Source organism: Chiroxiphia lanceolata, chromosome 21 (assembly GCF_009829145.1).
Source record: "Chiroxiphia lanceolata isolate bChiLan1 chromosome 21, bChiLan1.pri, whole genome shotgun sequence".
In the NCBI taxonomy this organism is placed as follows: domain Eukaryota; kingdom Metazoa; phylum Chordata; class Aves; order Passeriformes; family Pipridae; genus Chiroxiphia; species Chiroxiphia lanceolata.
The window spans coordinates 4,388,781-4,407,477 of NC_045657.1; the positions used below are offsets into that span (position 1 = coordinate 4,388,781).

An 18,697-nucleotide genomic window follows, 5' to 3' on the forward strand; every position below is an offset into this window, starting at 1 on the left:
CAAATTCAGCAGCATCTGATTAACAAAAAGGAGGCCACAGCTACTTGACAGCAGCCGGTGGTTATTTTTTTATTTCTAAAACAAACTGATGGCCTCAAACATTCATACATGTATTTATTTTTTTGTTTAAATGTCTCATTTCCAGGTTTGTTTTTCTTTTGGATCGTGCAGGGAAATAAAGTTTTGCAATTCTTCTTCTCATAATAAGTCTGTCCAAAAATGATGTTGCTCGTTGTGTTGAAAGATGGTTTCATTTTCTACTCAAAATTGGTATGAAAAATTTGCCTTGCCAAATGAACATTGTATACTGAACTTGTCAAATCCTCTCTCCTGACACAAATAAAAGATAACATTGGGTGGCAGCATGTAAAACAGCACTGACAAGACAGCTAGGATGGAAGCAAAGAAATGCATATTTTTCTCTTTCTCTCTTCCAGAGCAGGGAATGGGAATGATCCAGGTGAGCTGGCGTGTTACAACCAAAAATACATCATCTAAAGACTTAACAAGCCATGTCAAGGCAGGTTCTAAGAAGAACATAAGCGATTCCATTTCTGATTAGCAAAATCATGACAAAAGTTTCAACTTTTTTCCAGGCAACCAAGAAAGCTGCTAAGCAGGAAGAGTGGCTGGATAAAAGGGGGAATTCAGTTAAAAGTTCCCAACTCTGCTGTGTAAGGTGGAAGGACTACTCCTAGCACTGCTGAAAATTATTCCAAATATATTTAAAAATAAATAAGGTAATGATAGCATTTTCATTAGATGTGCAGTCTCACCATGTAAGTGATTTTTTTCTCTTATTAAAATTGTTGATTGAAGGCTGTTAGCTGTTTATCAGCCCAAAATTACATTTCTTCTCTCCTAGGGGTTGCCTCTTAAAAAAAAAAAAAAATCACAACAACTGCATAGTTAGAAACAAGAAAAGATTCCTAAAACTGCAGTTTCTGTTTGGGGGGGGGGGGTGGGAGGCAGGAATACAAGCATGAAACACAGATTGCACCTTCAAATCCCCGATGGCATCACGCTTCTTTGTTCTGCTAAGAAAAATTAACCTCAATCTCGGCTCAAGGTCCCCCGATTGATTATCATAGTCATTTAAATACTGTAATCTCATTTTCAGCATCAGGGAAAGGGAGCGAAAAGAAGAAAAAGAGAAAGAGGTGGGGAAGCGAGGGGGAGAGAAAGAGAAAACAGAATAAATTATCTGACAAAAGGAAAAAAGGGCCTTTCTGCTTACGGAGCCTATTTCAGATCCTTCCACTTGATTGGAAAAGTTGATGAAGTTTAAATGAAGCAGAATTAGAGGCTCAGGCCACTGAGTATTGACAGGGGCCCATGGAAGAATGTGCAATTCAATAGGCCTGATTTCTGTGGAAAACAGGGGAAAGGCCTAAATGGTATAATCTTCAATCAAATCTAACATCGACACTGACAAGGCAGGGTAATGAGATAGGCCAGATCAGGCATGTTGGTTAAAGAAATTAATCCCTCTCGCTGCACCAAGAGTTCAGCTTTGATGCCTATTGTGGAGAGCCCCGGCCCAGCCTATCTAAATGCTAACTAACCACGGGGGCGATCTGGGACTGTGCTTTTCAGCGCTGGGGCTAAGCTGGGAACGATTTTAGCTCCCTGACGATGGCAGAGGTGGGATTGCAGCCCCTCTCCGCGGCTCCAGGGGCGGTGGGACAGAGCCTGGCAAGGATGAGGGATGGAGCCTGGGTGGGGAAACTTGGGTTTGGGTTAGAGCAGGGCTTTAACACCCCATAATACGTGGTAATTAGTGGAGTTACAGTCGCCTCCTGACCATCCCGTTGGCATCTCCTGGGAGCTGGAAGGGTGATGGAGACAGCAAATGTTGGGAAGTTGAAAAGCTGCAAACAAAGGGGCTCTTCTACCTGGGTGAACAGCCCGAAGCTCCTCATAAAAACCAGTGATATTTTTTCAGGCTACTTTGCTCTTTACAAGGTTCACCGTGTTTGCTTTACTGATTTTTATTCCCCCAGCCAGGGAGTTACACTATTATTTTTAATCAGGTTTCACTTGTAAGATTTTTTAGGCACAAATCCTGTGTTGGTTTGCTTAAACAAATCAAGCTAGAGGTATTTCCCTTGATATTGAAGTTTTCTTAAAGGCTGTTGTTGGAAATCTAGTAATAAGAGTCCCACTTCCATTTATCTATGCTACTTCAAATAAATGTGAGTAGAAAAGTCAATGTAATTTATTTTATAAAATACAAATGGTTAAAAAGGAAAATATTCTCAGAAATGCAGGTTCTATCTAATCTGTACAATGTGAGCAGCCAAGCAAGAACAAAACAATCCCTGCAAGATGACAAAGGCTTCTCAAATTCAATAATTAGGCATAAGAGCATCTCTTAAGAATTTGCATGGGAAGCAATCTGCCCTTGGGGAAAGTGAGGCTAAAAACTTGCAAAAATGAGGAGCTGAAAATGTTGGTCCCTGTTCTGCCAGGCAGCACTCAAAAAGGAGGGGAATGATTGTGGGGAAGGTAAAAATAAAGAGCTTTTCACCTTTTCCTTGGGCAGTTGCCCCGCAGTTGCCTGTCTAACACCCTCCTGTCCAGGACTGTCCTCACTGACCCCCCACCAGCCTTTCCTCTGTGCTCAGGGCACTTTCTGGTGCCTCTTCCAGAGAAGGAGGGATATTTATTGGTGGTGGAGTGGGAAGCTAAGGATGGAGAGGAGAGAGGGGAGAGCTATTCCTGTGCTCTTACAAGTTTAGCTGGGTCTCTGGTGCTGCTCTGTCTGCTGGGGTTGGTGTCCCTGGAGAAGGGTTGGTGGGTTAAGGTCATATTAGCAGGATTTGGAATATCCCTGACTTGGTCTGAAAATAATCTCTTGCTCAAGGCCAGCACTATAAACTGGTGGGGGCTCTCCTCCAAAGTTTCTTAAATCTTTCAGATAATAAAGCCTGAGTTTTAGGTTCATCATAAAAATTTATATCCTGCTGCAGCTCTGGGTGCACTGTGAATGTATGGACCCATTTGTGACCCTTTTTCATTTTAGTTTTTTCCCTATTCTGCCCTCATTCTCTCATCCTTTGGCTTAATTTTTGCTTTTACATCACCACCAAATGAGGCAAGAGGCTGTACAGATGTTCTCTGCTATGACAATGCTGCCATTAGGGTCATATTGCAACAATTTGGTCTAACCATTATTATCGTGCTGGCTGACTTCAATAATGCACTTTTAAATCAAAGAGCCTTTGAAGCTTTATTTCCATTGTATTAGACAAATAAACATAGAAGATTTTCAGGAACATAAAAGGCATTCACCTTGTAACGTTTCTGGGCTTATTAGTCTCACCAATTTGCATTGTTTTGTTCACATAAAGGAATCAAAATGCCCTTTTGCTTGATTTTGCATCCTGCATGTGGATCTTGGGGGTGAGCAGCTCTGAATGCCTGGTGCTGCTGGTGCTGTCCCTCTGCCTGCTGAATCACAGCTGGCAGTGTGCAGCCCAAGTCCTGTGTTCAAACAACCAGGAGTAAAAAACCACTCCTTTCGCTCATGCAGAATGTTTATTTGCCTCTTGGAAATACCTTATTTATTTCAGTGGTGTCTGTGCAAAATATGGGAGGGCACTAAAGCTCATAAGGAGTTTAATTTTTAGTGTACCAAATAATTCATTTAAAAATCTTAAATGAGTTCATGCTGAGAAGAAAACCCTTAGAAGTCGGAGCATTGGAAAGAGAGCTCAGAACCAAACCTAATGATTATTTGACTAACCAGCCCTTCATTAGCTTATTTCTCTAATGAATTATTGAGCTGTACAACGTAGACATTTCAGAATACATTTTTAAAAGCACAACACTGGTCTTAGACTGCAAAAATATAATGGTACGAGTGATATAATAATAATAGTAATAAGCACACAAAATGCTGCCTAAACACTAATTAAACCTCAGTGTCCCCAAGCAGGAAGCACAGAAGGCAGGATGCTCAGCACATGCAGTGATTTGAGGTAAATAGTATAATTAACAGCAAATAAGACAACCTTATTGCAAATACAGCTCAAGGCACTTGTGGCCACTCTGCTCTGTGTTGTGGGGGTTCTTTACCTGAGCAGACAAACTAAAACTTGGTTTCTGACCAAATTTTCAACAGGTGTTTTGATTCCAAACAGCTGGGAGCAGGTTTAGGTTAGGAGAGGAAACAGAGTTATTTAAATCATCAAAGCTAACACCTGAGGGAAGTTATCTGAATATTCTGGAAGCTGCCTCACAGAGTTGTGATGCCAGAAGCAGAGCTGGGCCATGTGGAAGCAGCTCTGAGATCTTGGCTGTGGCTGAAACCTCAGATCACTGGAGGAGAGCAGGGATAAGGGGATCTGACATCCCTGCCTGGGCTGTCTCAGCTCACTCAGAGCCTGGGTGTGCCCTGTGGAAAGGGAATGATTTTGCTCCTGTCAGTGCCAGCCCTCACACAGACACTACCCCTGCACGTTTCTGATGGCTCATCCAGCCCTTTCTGAGCATCCAGCCATGGGGGTATTTTTAAGGAAGCCTCTCTTTTAGCACCTTCCCTTCCTGCCCAGGTCAGCAATCCTTGCACAAAGGTGGGTGAGGGTTACACAGATGAGTGGTGCCTCCTGGTTCAGCCCTGGGAAAGGGCTTGGAGAGATGGGAGCATGGTTCTGGGTTCACCTTGGCTCCTTGGCAGGCTGGTGCAAGAACAGCTAAAGAAGATGAGTGGATTTGGAGAGAATGTTTTAAAAAAAACCACCTCACAGGAAGGTGAGGGATAAAGGTTTAAAGATCGAACACAACAGTCAGATGTAAAAGCCCCATTGCAGCCACAGTGCAGGTTTATTAATAATGCTTCAGCTCCAGAGTGATGGAAAACCTGCCCTTTCAGTAATTACTGTTTGCAAGAGATGTTTGTGATGATGCAGTTTACAGCTCCAAGTTCTAACATTCTTTTTCACATTGTGCATTTGTCCATGTTTGTTTCTTGCTTAATTACAGCTTTTTTCCCCCCTTTTTTCACTATGTGACACAATTTTAGTTTGATCAAATGTCCCTACTTGCTTTTGTAGTGTCCATCCTGTGGTTCATTCCAGAAACCAAAATGATTTTGCAACAACTTTCAGCAGTGCCTTGTTCTGTGGCAAAAATACTTTGTGATAACGTTCAAGAGGAGTGAGAGGAAAAACAAAAGCCTGGTGAGTGATTTTTGCCTTTACCTCGTACCCACTTAGGGAGTGGAGTCCTGTGGCCACCTGGTTAGTGCCCTGTTGTTACCCCCACCCTCCCTGAGCATGGAGCAGCTCCTGGGGGAGCCCAGGGAGAGCTCTCCTGTGCCTCCTCTTCCTCCACAAAAAGGGCAGTTCACTCTCCCTGGTTTAGCGAATCCTTCCTCTGCTGGGATTACTGGACCCTCGTGTGCCAGTTCCTGTGGGTTTGTGAGGTTTTTTTGATCATATATTCTTCTTCTGGAGATTGTAGCTACTGAAATTTTATTGCTGGAGTCCTGTGGCTTTTGTTCAATCCCATTTGGAAAAAAAGAAAAAATTCCAGCCCTCAGGGTTGGAGAGGAAAGCTTAGGAAAATGAATCCTAAATGGCCTGGCATCAGTTTTCATGTAAATAATCAGCTTTTAAAACAAGTATTGCACATTCCAGCAGTTCTGTTTGTTATATCTCTGTCTCTCCTGCAGCCTGGACTGAGACCTGGTGCCAGCCTTTCCCGTGCTCTCACCATCCTCCTCTTCCTCCTCAGAACTGCTGGTTCTGAAACAACTTTTTCCATGTTGAGAGCTGCTGTTGGGGCACTCAGGTGCCTCTCGCTCCGAGGGCATTTCCTGGAGAGCAGTTCCCTGCTTTCTGCACGTCCTGGGGTTCCACTTAAACAGGTAGGAGGATGCTTTGGCACGTGGGGCTGAATTCTCCATTTACCTTCACACCCCAGGGATATGTCTGATTTCACACTGGTGACACAATGACTTTGGAACTTATTTATGCCATGTTATCCAGAAGATCTCCATATAAATGTCACCAAATTTCTATGGACAACTTTTTCTGTAGTTCCTGTTGAGCATGCTGGGGGTTAAGTGTGGTAAATTCTTTATTTCCTTCCCAGAGCTGGTTTATTTTTGTAACACAGGAATTTTCAGTAAGTTTGTACTGGGAAAGTGCTTGGCTAAGGCTTTTATTGGTGAAAACAAACCAAAAATGCTTCGCTCAGTTTTTCACTGGCATCAGTAGATGAAATACTTTCCTCAGTTTTATGCTGCAAGCAAATATATATATTGATAACTAATTTAACTCCTCGATTAATTAAAACACATCATACATTCTAGCAGAGAAAAACAGAGCATTTATCCCTAGAAGTCTTGATGTGAGAAGGTGATGGTTTTAATCTGTGATAGCCAGTGTGTGTGGACACACCCTGGTGGGATGGGGCTGGGCAGAGCCAGAAACAGTCTGGGCACTGGTCTCGTTTGGATACCTGATGCCACATTTAGAAGATACATAAAAGAACTGGGAGAGAAAGCAGCGGATCCTGTTGTTGGCTGCTGCAAAGTGAGGGTATGTCACACTTTCACCAAGGTTTTGGGGACCAAGTGTCCCATCCATCACTCCTGGGCCTCAGGTTCCTGTGTATTTGCTGCCCAGAGGACCTGAATGGCAGCTGCTGGAGCTGTGTGTTCCTCATGCCCTCCCTCAGCTGCCAGCAGCACTTGTCCAAGCAGCAGTTGTCTCAAAACCTTTTGTCCCTTTCTTCTAAACCATCTCTTGTGTCCTTGGTTTTCAGGTGATCCTGCAGAGTGTGAGGGCTGGGACCTGCTGGCCAACCTCTCCAAAATGCCATGTCCCCATGGCTCTCCTGAGGGAAAAGAGGCTCCAGACTGCAGCTGGAAGCAGGAGGAGATGTGGCAGAGGGCTGATGCTGTAAGTGTGCCAGTGCCAGTGTGTGCACCAGTGAGGGGGACTGGCCAAGTGCCAGTGTTCCCCCAGTCATATGCCATCCCTTCCCTGTCACCTCCTGGCAGTGAAGGACACCCTGGTAAATCCAGCATTTGCTGGGGCACAGCACAGTGTGGGAAGGCAGCTGGCAGGGGGGCAGCAGTTTGCTGCCACAAACTTTACAACAGAGCCTACCACGAGGTGAAATTACTGCTGGTTCCAAGAGTAAAACCATCCCTGGTAACAGCCCAGTTGCTCCATGCTCAAGGATTCCATCAGGTGGATGCAAATCTCCTTACATCCCTACCAGCAGGCACCCTCCTGGCAAGGAAGCCCTGAGAGAACAGGAATTGTCCAGAATGCTAAAATTTAACACTATTTTTTTTTCCCCAAATAAACTTGCTCTAATTTTGGTTTTACCTGGCCACAGAGCAGAAATCCAGATTGGAAGGGACCTTAAAGTTCATCCAGTTCCACCCCCTGCCATGGGCAGGGACACCTTCCACTATCCCAGGTTGCTCCAAGCCCCGTCCAACCTGGCCTTGGACACTTCCAGGGATGGGGCAGCCAGAGCTTCGCTGGGCAACCTGTGCCAGGGCCTCACCACTCTCACAGGGAAGAGTTTCCTCCTGGTGTCTGATCTAACCCTGCCCTCTGTGAGTTTGAAGCCATTCCCCCTTGTGCTGTGACTACAAGCCCTTGTAAATAGTCTCCCTCCAGTGTTATAATTCTCCCAGTGTTCCATTTGTGGAGCTGGGATTCACGGTGCTGACGAGTGGTTTATACATATTGCAATTTAAGGAATGGAAATAAGTACAATCGACCCAAACCCTTCAATTATGCCTTTTCATACCTGAAATGCCATATAATTACATGTTTTTCTGATGCATATTCAGGCATTATCTATAAGGGTATTTACCAACACCCTTTCCGAGAAAGGCAGATCAGTTTGGAGGGATGAGGAAGGTGTGGGGCTGCCTTCATCCTGAGGAGATTCACATTCTGTGTCACACCAGCTCTTTCTAGGGGGCAACTAGGTGAGAAATCACCCCTTATTCCACATTTAAGCAAAGACACTTCCCATCAAGTTTACAGGATCCAGAGGAAAAGAAAGAAAGTAGAAGTCAATTTAAACAAGTGAAGCTGCTTTTGAGTTCTGATGCAAAGCCTGCTTTTCTTTTTTTCTTTGCCTGATATAATTTCCAAACATATTTTTAGAGTTTCATGAAAAAGCAAGAAAAGTTATTCAACGTTGCAAAGACCAAAATTTTCAGCAATATTCCAAACTTTTTATGGCTGATTTCCAAGCCAGGAGGGAGCTCAAGAGCTGAACTCCGCGGTTAAAGTGTCACCGCTGGCTGCGTTGGGAAAACAAGGCTTTGGAGCAGAACCTCGGCAGGGAAAGGACCAAAGAGCAGCCGGTCCAGCTGCACCCGCCCTGTCCCCGGGCCCGGAGGGCTCGGGGCTCGTTCCCTGCTGGGGACCGGGCTGGGAGCGCTGGTTCGGGCACGAAGCTGTTCCGCGAGTGCCATCCAGGGGACGGGAGCTGCACTTTCAGCTGCTGCTCGGTCCGGGACAGGCGGAGTTAAAGCGGGACCTGCAGTGGGTTGTGGGGGTCGAGGAGGAGGAACCAACCGAAGGGAGATGCCCAAAACTGCCGGTGGGCAGGGCGGGGATACAAGTTGAGAAGTGTCAGGAGTTTGAGAAGGGACCAGAGCCTCTACAGCAGGGCTGAAAATCCTAATTGCAGAATCCGTAGGGTTGGAAAAGCCCTCCAAGATCATCGAGTCCAACCTTTGACCGATCATCACACTGTCAACCAGACCGGAGCACCGAGTGCCATGTCCAGCCATTCCTTGGACACCTCCAGGGATGGAGACCCCACCACCTCCCTGGGCAGCCCCTTCCAGTGCTGGTGGTATTTAGGTGCAGTTTGTGTGCCACCCTCCTCTGCCTCATCTTCTGGGGGGGATGAAGAGCCACCTCAGTGACATCCCCGTCCCTGTCCCCGAGCTCCCCAAACCGTGGGACCCCAGACTGGGAAAACCCCCGACCCTCAGAGGGAGAACTCTGTACCCGTCACCCTCTGGGACCACCGGGACTTTAAAACACGAAGGAGCAGCGAGGAAACCCAATTTCCCCTCCCATTTTCAACTTTAACGGGAACCTTTTCCGTTGAGGAGCTGCCTCGGGGACCGTGACCCCCCCACTCCTGCCCTCCCGGGGGTCCCGTTCGCAGTGGGGTCGCGGGGCTCACCTTGATGATGAGCGGGTTTTCGAACATGCTGAGCCGGATCACCCCGAGCCGCTCGTTCTCGGTGCCCGGGCCCGCCTCGGCCAAGGTCATGGGCCGCCGCCGGGGCCCCGCCTTGCCCCCCGCCATGGCCGGGGGGCTCTCGGGGGTCCCTTTTCACGGGGGTCTCCTGGCGGTGCCGGTCCGGGAGTCTCGGGGGTGCCGGTCCCGAGGCTCTCTTGCCAGTCCTGGTCCCCGTCCCCGTGCCGGGGGTCTCTTGGCGGCCCCGGTCCCGGGGAGTGTCTCTGCCGTCCCAGTCTCGGTCCCGGTGTGTCTCTCTCTCTGCACTCCCGGTCCCGGGGGGTCGGTCCCGGTCCCGGGAGGTCTCTCCCAGTCCCACTCCAGGTCCCGGAGGGTCTCTCCCAGTCCCGGTCCCGGTCCCACCGATCGCGGGGCGCTCGCGGCGTCGTCCGTCTCCCGGGCAACGGGCGGTGCGCCGCTCTCACGGGTCCGGCCGGGGGCCCTTCCGCCGAGGGGAACGAAAGATCCGGCGGCCGCGGGGCGCGGGGGGGACGGCGGCGCGGGCGGACGGCGGCGCGGGCGGACCCCACGTGTAGGTGGCGGGAACGGGGACGGGCCGGGGGGTCTGAGGGTCCATGAGGGGTTTTGGGGGCTCCTGAGGGGCTGCGGGGTCCAGGCACCGCCGACAACGCCTTGGGTGCGTGTCCACGGTAGTCCCAGGACGGCGGAGGGGAGGGGCGGGGCCCTGCCCCCGGCCGGGCCTACGGGCGGGTTTATAGGTAAGTGAGCGCTGGGACGAGCTGTGTGTGAGCGGTTCGGTGTCTGCCCACAGGGCTTTCGCCAGCCGGTGATGCCCGGCGCCGGCCAGCGCTGCAGACTGCCCGGGGGCTGCGAAATTCAAGGGCTCGCGAGTGTTGCTCGGTAAGTACTTTTTCTGTGTGCTGGATGTGGAAAACGTGCTGAAAATCCTTCGTGCCTGCTTTGTGTAACTGTATTCTTCAGGAATTGCCGTGTGCTGGGACAGAGCCGGCAGGGCTGAGCTCGGCATGGGCCGGTTTGAGCGCGGGCAGAACCCGTCAGAAGCTTCTAATTAGAGAATTGGATTTAGTGCTGATTAGTCTGATATTTCTCTGTTAATTTTAACTTGTTGCTGCTTCAGTGCTGAAAGCAGAGTTGAACAAAACAGTCTGACGGTGCTTAGTTACTCCAAATCAAACTAATAGTTATTAAGGTGTGTATTTTGCTGTTCCAGGAAGGCACTTTCAGGCTGAGTCCAGCTGTGATGCACATCTATCCCACAAAGAAGGTGTCAGTTTTTCACAGGTACTCTGCAAAACCAGCTGGTTTGAAAAGTGAGTGTTTTTATTTGATGTTCCTATGTTGTTGGGTTTTTTTTTGGGGGGGGGGGGAAAGAGGTTTGTACTGTTTAACGTGTGTCATGGTAAATAAATTACAGCACTCCAATAAAGCTCTTGTCTTTTATCTAAGGAAAAATGAAAGGAATGGCGTGTACAGCTGATTTTCAAGGCCAGGATTTCCTCAAGAAGAGGAAGAAGAAGAAGAGGAAACAAAACGAGTGCAACGACCAACACGGGAATGATGGGAGTGGGGAAGACCCGGAGCTCGGCCGAGCTTCTCCTCTGCTGTTTGAAAACACAGCAGCACAGGGTGGGGAGGGCAGCCAGAAGAAGAAGAAAAAAGCCCAAAACAAGGGTGAGAGGCAGCAGGCTTCCATAGCTGATTATTGTGTGAGAATAGACCAGGAAATTACCAATGGAACTGGAATGGGGGTTTCCCGGAAGAAGAGAAAGAAGCGGGAATGCAGTGAGAGCACGGACGAGCAGAGCGATGTCACCTGTGTGTTGGTGAACCAGCACAGCCCTGGGGGCTGCCAGGGCAGCACTCTGGATTATGTGTACATTAAAAAACCCCCCAAGAAGAAGAAGAAGAAAAAAGCAAAGCTGCCTGAAGCAGGCGAGGAGCATGAGGGGTCTCCCTCCCAAAGACCCAGCGAAAACGGCAGAGAGAAACCCAGGAAGAAGAAGAAGAAGAAAAAAAGGAGAGGCAGCAGTGGCCAGGGTGGGCAGGAGGACACAGATGGAGCTGCTGACCAGGCATTGTTGTCATCTCCAGGGCAAAACAGGCCAGTGGGGGACAAAGGGTGGCCTTTACCTGCCCAGAAGAGGCAGAGGCACAAGGGTGGTGACTCTGATGCTGCTTCTGCCATGAGTGAGCCCTCAGTGGAGGTACCTGCTGATTTTTCCACACCCTGTAAAGCACCTGATCGAGCTCAGAAAACTCCAGGACGTGCTAAAAAAGCAATTAAAAGCAGTGCTTTTGTCATGGAAGAAAGTTTTTCAGAGTCAGATGAGATGTAAGTTTAGGAGTTATTTTTTGGTTGGTTTTTTTTTTCTTTCTCTAACCCCCCAAATGTGGTTTTTTTAATGTTATTTGGGTCCACAGATTTTTCTTCATTCTGTTTTGTATGTATTTTAAAGAAAAACTTTTAACTTACACAGCATATTGAGATGTTAGAGACCTACTTTAAAAGCTTCTTTTTCTTATGGAAATACAATAACAATTTATAAGAATGCACTACTGTAGCCTTCAGTGTGGGCTCTTTCCTCCTTTCTAAAACCTTTAGATATAGAAATAATTTAAGTTCAAGCAATTCATATCTAGTAAAAAAAAGAGAGGACAGGAGGAAAGAAGGGAGTTTCTGTGTTAAATTTGGTATTTATAGTGAACATATGCATTTTAACCAAGCAACTAGTAAGGTCATCTAAAGAATGTAATGTTTTGTGCAGAAAAAAGGTTCTTGTAAGTAGCTCTTGATGCTTTTACAGTGTCAAGAACCCACAATAAGTGCACTAGTAAGGGACAGATGGAAAAAAATCTGTGTGCCAGTGGTACCAAGAGACATTATTTCTTCAGTGTGTCCAAGGGTGAGAGCTTTGTGGATTTTCTAAACCTCAGAAAGCTCTTTGACTATTGTAAGTATAGAAACTTGATAATAAATTATATCTGTGTTAAGAGGTTGGAAATACAAGGGGGTGGATGTGTGAACTGTTCCTTTTTCCTTTGATGAATGGGCACGTTCATTCTTTTAGTGGTAGAGATGCTAAGAAAAATCTCTGGTTTGGAGTTCTAATGGTGTATTTATGTCTGCTTTTGTTTTTAAATATCAGGACCCCAGAACCCTCAGCATCAAATAACAAGAAGAACCAGAACAGTTCCTTTGCTGAGATGGCAGCCTCTGATGAGGTGAGTCTGGATGATGATGAATACCTGGACTCTTTCACGTCTTCATTTGTGGATTTGGATACTGCCAGAGAAGAATTGAAAGAGTTTATTCCTCATGTGAAGAATATCTCAGACACTTCCATCAGGAAGATGGCTGGAAGAGACCTGGCAAGGTTTAAACGGTTTAAAAAACAAGGTGAGCTCTCTAAAATGCTGTTGCAGTGAGGAAGGACTGTGCTTGTGTTTTGACAGAGGGAAAATAGTTATTTGTATCATGCCTGTTGCATCCATGGAGTGGTTCACTTCATTCCAACTGACATATTTTGTGTTTCTCTGTTTTGTAGCATCTGCTTTCTAATTGTTAAATTACAATCCAAACTGTGTGTGTAAATTACTGGTTTGTCTCTTGCAATTTTCTTTTTTCCCCTTTGGATTTGTTGCTCTCTTTTCAAACCTGAGCTAAAACCTGAAACATATAAAAGATGATACTTGAGGTTTGACTTGTTTGTTTGTTTTTTTTTTTTGTTACCTCTGTATATTTTAGGCATGGCTGTCAAGTTTGGCAGATTTACCCAGAAGGAAAACGATCAAATCCGGAAAAATGTTGAAGAGTTCTTATCCATCAGTGGGATAGACAGTGCTGAGAAACTCCTGTTCACTTCCAGGTATCCAGAAGATAAAGAAACAATCAATCGCCTCAAGGCAAAGCATCAGTTCTGTGAGAAAATTTGTAAGTATTTTAGTCCCCTCTCAAACAGCTGAATGTTCCATTCCACAGCCTGGTGATACCATGACATATTTTTTAAACTAATTTTTATTGAAAAGCACTGATATTGCTGAATTTGGTAAAAAAAGGAGCATGCTGGTGAGATGATGTTGTTGGTAATCTTCACAGTATTATGTTCTGTTCTTATCTGGTCTCAGGTAGGAAGAGTTCAGAGATAAAATGTCAAGACCAGTAACACTTAAAGAGTTTCAGACTTTTATATTTGGGCTTTATGGCTTCAGGTGCATTATTTGCTGGGCAGTAATGAAGGTTATTAATGGCAGCTGTGATTGATTTAAGTCCTGTCTGGAATTGTCAACTGTTCTTAGAGCACATAAATAGGTGGCAGGTGCAGGACTGAGTGAGGGCAGAAACTTGAGAAAGGATGACTTTAGCCAAACAGTCACTTTTCCAAGACTTGAGGAAAACAGAATTCTTATGGCTATGATTCTGTTTGTAGGAGGAGCATCTCTTTTTTTTTTTTTTTTTTCCCCTCTTTACTCATTTTATTGGGCTTTTTTCTTGGCTAGAAAACATTCAGACTTCACCTGGCAAAGGTGTTCATTGTGTAACATCTCTGCTGAATCTCCTCAGGCCACTTTCTCAGGGGCTGCATTCTGTGAATTCATACAGGCAAGGCAGAGTAAATGGCAACCTGTAATGGATTGGGATTTAAGGGTCGAAGAGGCTACAGATTTGTTCTTCTGTGATTGTTTCACACACACAGATCCCTCCACTGTCACATTTGCCCAGTGTTGATTTCTCTTCCAGTCTGGGAGTTTGCTCCTGGTCTGGGAAAACTTGGCAGGAAGTCACATCAGTGTTATGTGACTTGCAGTCACCTCTCCTGGGCAATGTTCACTAAGGTTGTCATGTGTTCCCAGAAATTGGATCTTCCCTTCAGCAGAGATCTTCACTGGTTTTGCTGGCCTGCTTTTCCCAGCTGAAATACTCTGTGTGCAGAAGGACAGTGTCTCATCAGCCTCCTCACTGGTGGCTGTCTCATGTCTCTCTCTGAATGGGAATATTCACTATGTCAGTTAAATTTTAATTACACCTGGATCAGATGCACAGCCAGTGCACAGAGTTTGTAGCTTGTGAGGAGCAGGTTTGTGCCTGAGAGTTCAGAAGTTCAGTGTCTGATACTCACCCACACGTGTGCAGGCACCTACACAATTATTTACCAGAGTACATTCTCTTGAGGGGAGAGAATCTGTTGTTGGCAGCACAGTCATGAAAATGTGTGGTGTTGGGTTTGGGGTTTGTTTTGCCTTTTTTCTATTTTTTTTTTTTAAAGTGGCCTCACCACTGTGAGAATTGTTTCTTAAAAATGATCCTTTACCTTCTAGCTGAGGGCATACCCCGACCCTGGAGGCTGATATATTACAGAGCAAGGAAGATGTTTGACCCAAATAACTATAAAGGAAGGTAAGGGAATAATTTCAGGGTTTCTGAATGCTCATATCTGTATCTTTTGGTTATTTTTGCATTACAGATTTATATAAAAGAAGATCATCTTTGCCATTTGTGCCAGTTACTGTGTCTTAATGGACAGGTCATTTTTCTGACTAGTCCTTACTGATTCCTCTCTTCTAAAGTGTGACTTGAAGTGGTAGTGATGAGTAACATTGATCACATGCAGAGGTTACAGCTCTTTTAAAAGATTGAAATGGTTTGAATTTACAGCAGTGCCCATTTCCTCAACCAGGTACACTAAGGAAGAAAAAGAACAATTAAAGAAGTATCAGGCTATGCATGGCAATGACTGGAAGAAGATTGCTGAGCTGATGTCCCGTTCTAACCTCTCAGTTGCTATGAAATTCTCTGAAATCAAGTCAGGTATGTAATTTTAAGAAAAAACATTAATTTTGTGTAATGCAATTTGAGAAGTTATATTAGAACTGTATGTTTTATGTACCCTACACATGAAGAAGTCCCTCAAGCATGTGGGTTTTTTAAAAATTAGTTAATTATTTTGCAGTGGTGGTCCTTTTCTTCAGACTACTGATTGCATTTTCATATGGAAGAGATAAGAACAGTCTCTGATAGAAAAGGGAAAAGAAGTGGAACAGTACAACTCTTTATTAAACAGAACTGACATACAAATAGATGCTTTCACAGGGAGGGCAGAAGGAGTTTGGCAGGCAGGTTTTAAAAACCAAGGATCAGACTGTTCTTTAGTGATTAGGCTGAACTCTCAAGTCTGGTATGGAGAGGAGTTTCTAGGAGGTGTGTTAAGAAGCTGGTCTGTAAATAATAACAATGCAAAGTGAAACACTTGCTCTTTTGCCCTTTTCCCTAATCCTATAGGATAAATTATGCCTCAGTCTGGTGGTTTTTTTCAATTTTAGCTATTAATTACGGTCCTTGGACAAAGGAAGAGATCCAGAAGTTAAAGCATGCAGTGGAGGAAGTGATGAGGAAAAAACTGGAAATGGAAGATGGAAGTTCTCCTTCCTCACTGGAACAGTCAAACAGGGATCTCTGGGTTGACCGTGACAAACTGTGCCAGCAACTCCCTTGGACTGAGATTGAAACCAAAGTGGGAAGTCGATACTGGAGACAATGTAAACAGAAATGGTAAGGGTCTGTGCTCACCTGAGATAATCAGATATGTTCTGGGGAGTATTTCTTCTGTGTTTTGTGCTGTCATGATCATTTGGTAGGACACGTAATAGATTGTAGACTGCAGAAGAGGTGTTGCAAATGTGTCTGAGACAAATAACTCTTTGCTAACTGGGGTAAGTTTTCTTTTTGCTGTGATAGCAAAGCCTGATTTCTGCCTCTCTGTGACAGCAGCAGCATCTTGATGCTTGGAATTTCTTGAAATGATAGAAACCTGTTTCTGTGTGTTTTCAAAGGAATTCAATTTTAGTAAAGAAGATGTCCAAGGGGCAGACGTTACATAGATGGATCAAGGGAGTACAGAACAAGATCACTCTTATTAAAAGGTACAGTTCAGAGGCACTGGGATGTTGGTTCTGAGCTGGTTTATAAAAACTTGCAGGGGGAGAACAGAGCCTGCTTGCAGCTCGATATGTGTTTTGCAACCATTCTTACTCTGGACTAAATGTCCTGTGCCTTCTGACTTGGGGGAGCTGGGGGCACTGAATTATGGAATTCTGCCTGCAAACTGTTCCTGTCTTACATTCACAGGCTGTATGAAATGAAAGTGGAGGATGCCAATGAAGTAAACTGGGAAGAACTCGGTGATGCTATTGGGTAAACCTTTTCCCCCTCTTTTTATGGATAGAAAGGGTAGTTGAAGCAGATGAATCAAAGTTCTTAGACCTCTATAACCACAGCATATGTTCAGTTTGACAACATACAGTTGTATATCCTGGCATATCACTGAGCAGGAAACCATCCCTACAGGATCTGAAGCTTGCTTTTAACCACATCAGGAAACTCTTGGCATTCCAAATATTGTGTTGTGTATCTGTGCTTCCAAGTGTTAATCAACAAATGGGAAAAAGGGATGATTACAGGATTGTGTAATACAACATAACAGTTGTCTTCCAAATAAAGGAGTGTTGAATATGAAATTACCAGTCCTGTAAATGCTGAACTTCCCCTTTTTCCATACTTTCATTTACTGTGTGTGATGGCACAGTGCAGGTTCTTACCTTCAAGGGGAATTGCTGTCTCGAAAACCTGCTTTAATTACAATTTGAATTCCACCCTTTCTACCTAAAGCTAAGCTATTTTTTGACTGGCATCACTCATGAATGGATAACTCAGTAACAACCAAGCTTTGTGATAGTTCCTTGCACCACTGATTCTTTGACCTCTTCTCTTTGCAGAGATGTCCCTACAACCTATCTTCAAGTACAGTTTTATAGGCTAAAAGTCTCCTTTGTCCCTTCTTGGCAAAAAAAGACTTTTTCTGGTCAGTATCCCAGCTGTTTGTATATACTCCTTAAGGTTTTTGCTTGAATCTAATAAAGAATGCTTATTCTAGTTGAATTTTTTCCTGTGTAGCTTACCCCTAAAATCTTGGGCTTTATACTTATTTTACTGATTTTTTTTTTTTTATATAACTTTCAGTGTCATCTTTGTGCAGTGCATGTGAGCCTCTTTTTAACACCTTGGCTTTAAAAGTTTTATGACTGTGCATTTTAATTTATCTTTGCATGTTTGTATATAGTAGTGTTCCTGCAGCCACAGTGATCAGAACAGTACAGACATTTTGTGCATTTAACACAACGTTATTTCTGTCTGTGAGGTCCTGTTCCCTAATAGATCCAATTAAAACTAATTTTCTTTTTTCCCCTAGAAATTATAGATTTTCTGTATCAATACAAGCTCCCAGAATTAGAAGAAAAGTTAAGAAAAAAGCAGTGGAAGCACCTTAGTTCAGGTGATTTATCAGCCAGTCAGGAGAAAAAGGCTTTCCGATTCAGTGACATTTTTGACTCCAGTGAAGAGAGTGATTAATGGACTGTCCTAAAAGCAACTCCTAATTTGCATTTTTAACTGCAAATGGATCTGGTTGAGAGTGGGTGCAGCTCAACAACTGCAGGTACACAGGCTGTGGAGTGATGGCAAAAGTCAAGATGGGCACGTCTGATTTTCTTCTTTCATATTGAAGACTGAGTTCAACAGAGCTTTTGTGCTACTTTTTATTACTTTCATTTAGCTCTGGTTTTAGAAACCTTCATTGATTTTAAATGTCTCAAGATACGATTTTTTCACTGTTTTGTTTTCTGTGAAGTTGAAAACTGCTCTTTTCCCTTTATGAATAAACTTGGTTTTCAGAACTTTATTTTTTTTATTTAAAATTCATAAAATTAGAAAAAGGCTTTCAATTTGGTTTTAAATCTCTCTGTAATAACCAATCCTTAAGACATCTGTGTTGATGGAAACAGCACAACTTTTGACTTGTTTTTTTTTGTCAGGTATATCTTGTTCTTAAAAGCACCTAATTTTATTTTTCTCAGCCCTCCTAGAGAAAAAGGATATTTGTCCATTTCTGCTCATAATTGTAATGTCATTTTGTGCTAAAACCAAAACAGTGCATTTGAAATGTTTTTGTTAATATTTGGAATATAGAGACAAAACAGACAGTGTAAATATATATATACATGTGCATACACATACTTTTATTGTGTCATGGATAATTTCTACATTTTTATAAGAAAATTGAGCAATAAGATGGAGTTTTTACTCATGGCTTTGTATGATATTTTTATCTCTCTGCCCAGAGTGATTATTTGTAAATTGACTGTGGAAAAAAAACCCAAAAATCTCTTACTGTGTAAAGTGTTTGTATGGCTTATTTATATTTCCCATGCACTGTTTTAGAAAATAATGCAAGAAGACTCAGGCTCTGCTTTTCGAGGGTCATTTTGATAAGTTCTTTAATAATTGTTACTGATAATCCAGAACTTTCAATGGCTTGAAATAAAGGCCTTGTTGGAGGGTCTGGCATGTGACTTGTAGCAAAGGCTTTTAAAGGAGAACTTGCTATATTTAACTGTGTCTGGCTTTAGTCTCTCTCAAGATAGT

At 44.3% G+C, this 18,697-nt stretch overlaps 2 protein-coding genes across 2 annotated transcripts in view; one reads left to right on the forward strand and one right to left on the reverse strand.

The window, feature by feature from the left end:
* CFAP77 (cilia and flagella associated protein 77) overlaps positions 1 to 9,415 on the reverse strand; it is a 59,848-nt gene extending 50,433 nt beyond the window's left edge. Inside the window, exon 1 of the mRNA XM_032708653.1 lies at positions 9,184 to 9,415. Coding sequence (XP_032564544.1) covers positions 9,184 to 9,309 — 126 coding nt within the window. The 5' untranslated portion in view covers positions 9,310 to 9,415. The remainder of the gene's footprint in view (positions 1 to 9,183) is intronic.
* Positions 9,416 to 10,012: 597 nt separating this feature from the next.
* Positions 10,013 to 18,418, forward strand: TTF1 (transcription termination factor 1). The gene is made up of 12 exons (XM_032708533.1): positions 10,013 to 10,101; positions 10,433 to 10,532; positions 10,669 to 11,554; positions 12,369 to 12,619; positions 12,968 to 13,153; positions 14,539 to 14,617; positions 14,898 to 15,028; positions 15,541 to 15,769; positions 16,051 to 16,140; positions 16,346 to 16,411; positions 16,993 to 17,078; positions 17,466 to 18,418. The coding sequence occupies exons 2-12, from the start codon at positions 10,463 to 10,465 to the stop codon at positions 17,624 to 17,626; spliced, it is 2,235 nt and encodes a 744-aa protein (XP_032564424.1). The 5' UTR covers positions 10,013 to 10,101; positions 10,433 to 10,462; the 3' UTR covers positions 17,627 to 18,418.
* Positions 18,419 to 18,697: the final 279 nt, after the last annotated feature.

Bases quoted from the DNA above. Each gene is read 5' to 3' on its own strand.
- TTF1 (XM_032708533.1), top strand. From the start codon at position 10,463: ATGCACATCTATCCCACAAAGAAGGTGTCAGTTTTTCACAGGTACTCT. The intron at 16,141-16,345 runs GTACAGTTCAGA...TTACATTCACAG, and splicing joins AAGATCACTCTTATTAAAAG to GCTGTATGAAATGAAAGTGG. The intron at 17,079-17,465 runs GTCAGTATCCCA...TTTTTCCCCTAG, and splicing joins GCAAAAAAAGACTTTTTCTG to AAATTATAGATTTTCTGTAT.